The 9,733-nt window shown below is 32.4% G+C and overlaps 1 protein-coding gene across 1 annotated transcript in view; it reads right to left on the bottom strand.

Annotated features, from left to right (window-relative positions):
• Positions 1 to 7,274, bottom strand: part of LOC107454392 (DENN domain-containing protein 2A) — a 28,521-nt gene extending 21,247 nt beyond the window's left edge. The window contains exons 1-2 of the mRNA XM_087165736.1: positions 5,709 to 7,274; positions 2,109 to 2,177 (exon numbers count right to left, since the gene is read on the bottom strand). Of these exons, the coding sequence (XP_087021862.1) occupies positions 2,109 to 2,177; positions 5,709 to 6,938 (1,299 nt within the window). The 5' untranslated portion in view covers positions 6,939 to 7,274. The remainder of the gene's footprint in view (positions 1 to 2,108; positions 2,178 to 5,708) is intronic.
• Between the last annotated feature and the right edge of the window lie 2,459 nt (positions 7,275 to 9,733).

Raw genomic sequence — 9,733 nt, forward strand, 5'->3', positions numbered from 1 at the left:
AACTATTTCTAATAATGTGTAGTTAAAAATATGATTTTAGATTATCTTGCGATTTACCAAACGATACAATCGACCAAAAGATGGTCGGAAATTCGCTATATATTTTTAAACATTGAATTATGTACTACATTATTAGGTAATGATAGACTGAATTATTTTCTTAAGCATAATACTAAAACAGAAAAAAACAAATACAATTTTCACAGTTTTTTTTATTCAGAGGTCTGTCCAGACATTTTGTGAAAGGTCCTGTTTTTGTAAAATTGTGAAAAAATTACTCGTAATTTGTGAATATAAAATAAGCGTTAAGTCACATTCTTTCAACCAGGGTCCTGCTTTGTGAATTTGTGTAAATAGGGTCCTGTTATTGCAAAAAACCTTTTCAAAGAGTTTTTAAATTGTAAATGGATACAAGATTATGCTCAACACTGTAAAAGAATAATTTAAAAAAAATTAAATTTTCAAAAATAAACAGCTGTTGCTGCTACTAAATTAGAGATGCGACATACAAATATTTGGTATTTAGCCTGTACTGCACAACACAGAATATTCATTTCGCAAGAATAATGGAAACAAAATCACTCACATTTTTAATAATTTTAATTGACATATTTTAAATAACACAACTTAGTTATGTATCACTTCTAATGTGTTACACATTAAGTAAACTTAAACAATTGCAGTGTTTTCATCGCAGAGAAAAAATGGGTGAGAATTTCTCACCCTCTCTCAAAAACAGGGTGAGATTTCAAAAAGCTAAGTGAGATTTCTAAAAATTAAAAGAAAAACACAAAGAGACTTGAAAAAAAAAATCATTTCTTTAATTATAATACATTTTTAACATCTTCTAATTTTTAAAGCATTGAATATTTTTGCTGCATCATCATATGGAAAATGTTCTACATCTACTTTTTCATCAGCTATTCTCATTAGGTTGCTCAAATGCGTATTTGTTTCGTTTTGATCGTTTCTACGCACATTTGTTTCATTTTCATTTGTCCGTTTCGGAGTAGAAGATATTGCCTTTACAAGGTATTTGTCCATCTTGCATTAATGAGCAAAAAATTTGAACGTCCTACATGAAGAAACCTTACGGTAAACACGTGGTTGCAGAGAAATGCGTTCTGAAAGAGGTTCGAAGAGATGGTGTTCTGTTGTTCTTAAAGGTTCTGAAAAATCCTGGTAAATAGGGATGGGGCAGATATTGAAAATAGAGAAAGATCCAAGAAGAAAAGTGAAACGGATTTTATTTTAAATGGCGCAATGAGAAAGTTTTTTCAAAATGCGAGAAATTCGTGAATTTTTAAATTGGTTTATGGAATGCGCGATTTTCTCGCGGTAATCATTTTTTAATGCGAGAAAAGAAAAAAATATGCGAGATTCTCGCGTTCTCGCTCCGTAGTGAAAACACTGAATTGTGAAATTTATAATAGTTTTTTTAAAAAATTTATATAAGTTAAATTTTATTTACATAATATTTTATCAATTAATTTTATGAATAATATAGTGCTCAATTATTTATTCACAAAAAAATATCATTTAATATCAATAAGAATGTACACACGATGTTTGTAGAAGTAGAAATATCTTCTTAGAATATTACGTTGGGAATTTATAAATTTTCTTTTGACTTTGAAGAGGTACATAATATAAATGAAATGAGAACAAACTTAGCCTTAGAATTAAAGCAGAAAAGCATGATTAACAAAATATTAGAGCCATATACGTCGATTGCCAACCCGATTTGAAAATATCTATAATAGCTGAACACTCAGCATCAGTCAATTTTTCCCCACCCATTTACAATAATACGCAAATGTCTTTCGATTGTCTCTTGAAGGGTCCGATTAAAAGATAAATTATTTTGTGAAGGGTCTGTTTTTAAGTTAAAATATTTCGTGATATTTTATGAAAAAATATTTTGTAAAGGGTCCGTAAACGGAAACAAATTTCTTCTGAACAGACCCCTGTTATTATTCCATAAAAAACCTATAATAAAATGTATAAGCATATGAATGAAACTTTTACATCTAAAAGTCTAACTCAAAATTACTTTGTGTGATTTAGAACTGAAAAAGAAAAGGAATTTACAAGAAAATGTTACTTACATGTTCTCGACTAAGTCTACTTTTTTCTGGATTTTTATCTGGCAATTTAGGCTTGATAAGAGGAGTACACTAAAAAAATTTTTTTGAAAATACTACATTATTACAAGTAAAAGAAACTTAATAAATGAATTATTGATCATTATATTATCAGGTCAAGTGTTCTAAACTAAAATTAATCAAAAAATTTAAAGAAAATCAAAAAAGATAGAAATATATAATTTTCATCATTCTGCTAAGGAAAACAAACAATAATTTTTTACCAGGTTGCAAAATTAGTAAAAAAGTTTAATAAAAGATGACACTGAAGACTAGCAAAACTATAAAATATTTTTTGATTACATTTCAACTTAAATATTTATACAGGCATCTATTAATTTTGTCCACAAATAATGCCATGTTGTATGTAGTTGGTGCAAATGGCAATTCTTGTAAAAACAGGGTTTTAGTGCTTTTATTAGTTAGTAACACTATATGTTGATGAACCTAGGAAATAATTTAGGAACTTGATGAGAAAAATATTGTAGTTTTACAAGCAGAACGAAGCTAACCATACATGTTTTTCTCATTCCATTTTTTCATTTATTTATTTATCCCGACTGATATTCTCAAGGCACCTGGTATATTAGCAATGAATAATTACATTTTAGGGAAATAATAAATAGTGGGGTCAATTTCCTTATTGTGATCTGTCACGCCAACTTCAATCACAACTAAGATGTCATATAGATTTTTAACTTGAAAATTTTTTTTCAAAAAACATTTAGAGGTTTTCCCGGAGATGGCTATAAGTTATACCTTTCGAGTTAGTTCCCTTCTATGAAGTTTTTTTTAGTTTTTCGTGAGTCACAGCCTGGAAGTTACCAAGGTTTGGAGATTATTCTGCCACAGATCACAATGCAAAAATGTTCCCTTAATAATAATAATAATTTCTCAACTTCGTTAACATATAATGTATAAAAATTATTTCAAATTTTTTTAGTGGACTCAACTGAAATAACTCTATTACATTTCAAATATTTTTGCTAGTTGAATTTACAAAATACATCAATAAAAAAATTATTAAAAACATATCATGTAGCAAATATTAACTGCATAACTAGTAGAGGAGAAAATATTTCTCTTTTTTCCAATTATAAGGAAAAAATTCTTAATTGATAAGGAGAACTGGAGAACACTGTAAGTCAAAACACAGCTCAAAAATCCAGAGGGATCATGACTTAGAAATTAAGACATCACATGATTTTTAAAGGAATATTTTCATTTAAAAATAAATATTTATATCATAGCAGTTTTGTCTAACATTTGTACATATTTTTAAAAATAATACCACTGCTTTTCTTTAGTTACACGTAACTTTATACAATGAACTACTTTGAAGGTAAGAAATGTAATTTTTTTATGTGAATTTCCTAAGTTATGACAGCAACTCAGGTCAGAACTATTATATTTAGGTGTTCAGGATTACTAACTATATTATTGTGAGTTTATGTGGCAATTATGGCATACTGCAATAACAATAAATAGCATTACGCATTTCATTTAATACCATATTGGAATACAATATTTCCTACGATACTGGAAGCAATTAAAAAATTTAGGTCCCCTCAATAAATTAATTATTCAAGATGAGGATTCAGATTTCACATTCTTTACGGCCTTCCAAATCAGAGCAGTAATGGTAGAGAGATTTTGCAGAGCGTTGTAGTTTCCCTTAATTCTGAAGCTAATGGAGCTCCCTAGCACGAGCACAAAAATGTTCCTATAAATTGCATTATTGCTAATAGGTAGAAAATAAGAATGATATTGTAGGAAAGGTGGGTGGATCCTAGAATAGCCCACCCCATGGCGATTTTTAATATCTTGACAAGCGACTTTTTGAAATCTCGGCAAACTAAGTTTCTGGAGGATATTTTGGGAATATACGTAACAACCTTACGGGGCGTCTTTTTTGAAGGTCCGACCACACCGGCTGTTCAGAACCAGCCGCCTGCCCTTAGACCTACTAGTCTTTTAAAACTTTTCATAGTCCGCTCCAAAATTTTTAAACCTGATTGGTTAATTTATATGTATACCTACGCGAAAGTTGGATTTTATTAGAAAAGAGGTAAAAAGGTTTCTTTTTTAGCCATTTATGTGCTTCTGATCTCTTATTGAGTTACTAGGGGTCTGTCCAGGTTTTTCTCAGAGGTACCTATTTCGTGAAAATTTAGACATAATTTGTGAAAATTAAAAATTATATTACAAAATCAACACAAAAATATGATAAAAACATGGATTTATCTTTTCTTACGGGATACAAAAATAAAATTTTAAGAAAAAATATTTTGTGAAACTACCGTTTTTCCTAAAAGTTGAATTTGAGAACGTACCACCAAACGGCAGTAAATTTGGCCTGGACAGACCCCTGGTTACTATTATCCAGTGTTTTCACTACAGCGCGAGAACTCGAGAATCTCGCATATTTTTTTATATTCTCGCATTAAAAAAATGATTACCGCGAGAAATTCGCGCATTCTATAAACCAATTTCAAAATTCGCGAATTTCTCGCATTTTGAAAAAAATTTCTCATTTGCGCCATTTGGAATAAAATCCGTTTCACTTTTCTTCCTGGATCTTTTATTATTTTCAACATATGCCCCATTATCTAGCTTCCCTATTTATCAGTATTGTTCAGAACCTTTAAGAACAACAGAACACCATCCTTCCGAACCACGAAACCTCTTTCAGAACGCATTTCTCTGCAACCACGTGTTTACCGTAGGTAAGGTTTCTTCATGTAAGACGTTCAAATTTTTTGCTCGTTAATGTAAGATGGACAAATACCTTGTAAAGCCAATATCTTCTACTCCGAAATGGACAAATGAAAATGAAACAAATGTGGGTAGATGTATGATCAAAATGAAACAAATACGCATTTGAGCAACCTAATGAGAATAGCTGATGAAAAAGTAAATGTAGAATATTTTCCATATGATGATGCAGCATAAATATTCAATGCTTTAAAAATTAGAAGATGTTAAAAATGCATTATAATTAAAGAAATTATTTTTTTTTCAAGTCTCTTTCTGCTTTTTTTTTTTTTTTTTTTTAATTTTTGAAATCTTACTTAACTTTTTGAAATCTCACCCTGTTTTTGAGAAAGGGTGAGAAATTCTCACCCATTTTTTTTCTGAGAGGAAAACACTGATTATCATTTCATTTTTTAATTTTTTTTGTGCAGTACCGGTTGAAAATAGCGAGCAAATGGACAAGTGAATTTTTAACTTTATTGAATGCAAGAGGCGAGTGATTATTGAATGGTGTTTGAATCAAAATTTAATTTTGAAAACGTATGAATGCCTTAAATGTGGAGATGAGGCGAGCCATCAGAGTAAAGGTAAGTTATTTCTTATTTTATTTTAATAAATTTGTAATAATTTAAATTGTTTTTTTGATAATCAACGTTTATAGAAATAATAGTCGCCAACTTGCCATGATTTCAAAAAGTCGCCAAGAGGTGGGCTATTCTAGGATTTTATCAGAACATAAAACAAACACTTTGCAAAATCTTTCTGATAACTTTCAGAAAAAAATTAAAACACAGATAAAATTGAATATACCATATAGTGTAAAGGTTGACCATTTTTGGAAACATTTGGCGATTTTTCAATATCTTTTTTCAAAATTTCATAAGGTTCAGCATAAATATGTTCTTCGCTATGACTTCTCTTTAAAGTTCCATAATGTTTAGGTGGACTCACTGTTGTAGGAGTCAAATCAACAAATACACTGGACTGTTTCATTTTCTCCCGAATGTTGTTAGCAGCTATTGATATGTTTTTCAAACAATTCATAATGGAATGTGTTTTGGCAGCAATATTTTGAGACTTTGGAGTCAAACTGCTACAGGATTCACTAACATCAGGCCTAGCAGATTTACATAAATCATTTTTATCCACTTTAGAATTAGAACTGAATGAGGAACTATTTCTGGGCTTAGGAACATGATTTTTACTGGGCTCATTATATGAACATCTTCTATTTGCAGTAGTTTTTGATGTGTTTTTCAATGCATGACTAGATGCTTGATTTTTCATTTCGGAAAGATGATAGCTTCTAGGAGGCTTTACAGGGGGCGTAAGCAGCATTTGACTGTTGTGTTCCATATTGACGTACAATGCGTTTTGCTTATGCACATTTTGGGGTACTTTTGAGGAATCAGTCTCAGAAACATTAGAATTTAATTCTCCAGTGGGAAATTCAGGTGGATTGGTTTCAAAAATTTTAGTGCGTTCTTTCACTGATAGTTTCCGCTCACAAGGTGTGCCTGGCGTTTCTCTTTTAACGGAATTTTTGTCATCTAATAGCTTTACTACTGATGGTTTTCTTTCACAAGGAGTTCCAGAAGTTTCTCCTCTAATGGAATTTTTGTCATCTAACAGCTTTACTACTGATGGTTTTCTTTCACAAGTTCTAGAAGTTTCTCTTTTAACGGAATTTTTGTCATCTAACAGCTTTACTACTGATGGTTTTCTTTCACAAGAAGTTTCTCTTTTAATGGAATTTTTATCATCTAATAGCTTTACTACTGATGGTTTTCTTCCACAAGGAGTTCCAGAAGTTTCTCTTTTAACGGAATTTTTGTCATCCAATTGCTTTATTTTACTATCTCGAGAGTTACTTTTATTCTTACGAAGAGGTGGAATAGGAATTTTTGACGTAGACTGCTCATTATTTATTTCAAAATCATCATTTGTAGACAAACTCTCAAACTTTTTTCGAATCTCTTTGATATTAATATTACTTTTTTCCAATGTACCAATGTTTGAAAATTTACTCTTGCCATTCATACTAAATACTTCACTTAAAATAATATGGATCAAATATTTGGGGCACCATCAGAATTTTAGAAGTTATTATGCAAAAAAGTAAATTTTCCTACGCTAAGAAATTACACTTCCATACATTTAATAATTAAAAAAATACTAATTATTTAAATGAAATTAATACATAATAAACTTTTAAAATTTCATGCATCATGCAAATTTTAAACAGCATAAAATTATTTTAATGGAGTAATACGATTCAATATGTTAATATGTTTTTCATTTTCCCAACACAACAAAACCGATTCCTAATTTCTCACGACAACATTGCATGACGGCTGTTCAAATTTCCGTTTTCCGGGAAATAATTGTTGCCACCCTACATTTATCTTATATCATATTCGTAACGCTTCCGTCTTTCGCTTTCTGCTTGAAAGAAGCCCAGAGATTTCGGATTCAGACAAAGAGACAAGGAGCTGCTAGGATGCGCCTTGCAAACTCGATTGCACGATTGCAAGATCGTACTGCGATAAGTACTATCCCGCAGTGGACTGCTCGTTAAGACACGGTTCCCAGCAGATCACCGAAGTCAAGCATCGCTGGCTGCGGTCAGTGTGCGGGGGGGGGGGGTGACCACTTGGATCAGTCTGCGTAGGGACCGAGGGTGTGCGGTATTGGTCCTCGTTAAACTGTTCTACCGTAAAGTGCTCGACTTCACGTGCAGATCGTCGGGCAACCGAAGCGGAGGTGTCCCCCCTCTGCAGGGGATCAAAATTGTGAAGGCATGCCCTCGGATCATCCTCAGGGATGTTTCCCAGACCGTCGCCAATAGCCCATTGTGCAGCTCTAGTGCGACGTAAATTAACAACAACAACAGCAGCTCTAGTGCGACGTAAATGAACAACAACAACAGCGATAAGAACTATTAAAAAAGTGTCTGTTGCGTAAAAGGTCATAAATCGTGGAATGCATGGCTCTTAGGCGTGTATAGTAGCAGTTGCCCTAGACGCTAGTGCGAGTGTTAAAGAATTATAAGACGAACTGTAATCGCATGGAGTTGCGATCTCATGCTTAATTAAGTTTGTTGTTGTAATTAAGTTGCATGAAGCTTAAATTAAGTTTGAGGTAGTTAGGAACTTTATTTACGTCACTCTAGAGCTGCGCAATGGGTTATTGCATTACCTTCTATAGAGGCAACGATCTAGGAAACATCCCTGAGGAGGTTGATCCGAAGGCATGCCATCTCAGTTTGTGAGGCCACTTCCTTAAATTTAGACTTAGATATAAAGAGGAAGGAAATTTTCTGTGCCCATGATCATGATCAGCGACCGATCACAGGGCTTTCGATTCCACAAATTTTACAAGCACTTATATCACATATGTGATGTACTCGGCGGGTCTTAGCAGAGTCGAGGATCAAACCCCGGCCCAAAAGTCCGATTCCGGAAGAGACCAATGGGTACCACAACCAGAGGCGTATCTATGGAAGGAAGCGCCTATGGCAAATCTCGCACTGGCGCCCTTCCTAAAATATTTATAATCTCTTTTTTTATGCGATGCGAAATAAAAGCGTTGTTTGAAGTATTTAAGCCTTTTGGCAATGTTGCAAAAAGAGCCGCGGTGGCTCAGGGGATAGAGCATTCACCTTCCAACGAGGTGAGCCGGGTTCGATTCCCAGCGATGACTGCTCGACACGATTTCCGTATCCGGCTTGCACCTACCACGGTGCTGACGTAAAATATCCTCTTTGACGGATCATTGGTTACCCTTGCCGTCAGACTAACCGCGGGAGGCTTTCGTGATCCTCCTCTCCATGTAACGCAAATGCGGATTAGTTCAATCAAAAAAGTGGTCTGCGAAAGCAAATTTCTCCAAAATGCTCGATACAGGCGTTCTCTTGTCTTCTGAATCGGGTTCAAAATTACAAGGCTATGAAGTTGGACATCAGCAGTCGCAAACTCAAACAATTGGATCGGCTGTTCAACAACGTTTATAAAATTTTCCAAAAAGATTGCAACGCAATTTTTTTTAATAGATTAATAAATAAATAAAAATTAACTACAATAATAAAATTATCTCTTTTTAATTATAATGCATTCAAGTGTGTTCGAAATCAGCATTAGTTAGAAATAAAAAAAAAGTCTGCTTTATCATTTTTAAAGAAGATTCTCTTGCGTTTCTTCAACTGTCAATAACAATTCTAACAATTTGTTTAATTAAGCAACAAATACAATTAGGTAACAAAAATACGCACGCACAACAAATGTCTCTGAATTAAAGAAGAACTATAACATAACCAGATGATTACCCATTATTTTCAAAATTTAAACTGAATAAAATTAATTGTTTTTAGAAATAATCATGCTTTGCTAATACCAAAACAATAAAATCATCGAGATATAACAAATTCATTAAAGATCACAGTGTAAATAATTACGATTTGTTATGACAATTACAAATAAAATAGCTACAATCAAATTTTATAACTTCGTTAGCTTTTTATTTACAAAAAACCAATGGTCTTAATATAATGGCCGAATAACTCCACCCCCCACATAACCGATAATAAGAAAAAATATACATATAGTAATTAATACAGAACTCTAGACAAAATAGCGACAATAATACATTCTTTAATGAGAAATAAATTAGAGGAAGTTGACGTCTTAGTTTAAGAATATCTAGAAATAATTGATTTTTTAACAGTGAAAAAAAAAGGCAAAAAGTTAAGAAATAGACCAAAAAAAAAATCAAATTATGAAAAATTTTCTTCGCATCAGAATGGAACAAATTAGAGAAAAAGCAGAAAAAAATTAGAC

The sequence above is a fragment of the Parasteatoda tepidariorum genome, chromosome 6 (assembly GCF_982258835.1).
Source record: "Parasteatoda tepidariorum strain Cologne lab strain chromosome 6, Ptep-v5.0, whole genome shotgun sequence".
In the NCBI taxonomy this organism is placed as follows: Eukaryota; Metazoa; Arthropoda; class Arachnida; order Araneae; family Theridiidae; genus Parasteatoda; species Parasteatoda tepidariorum.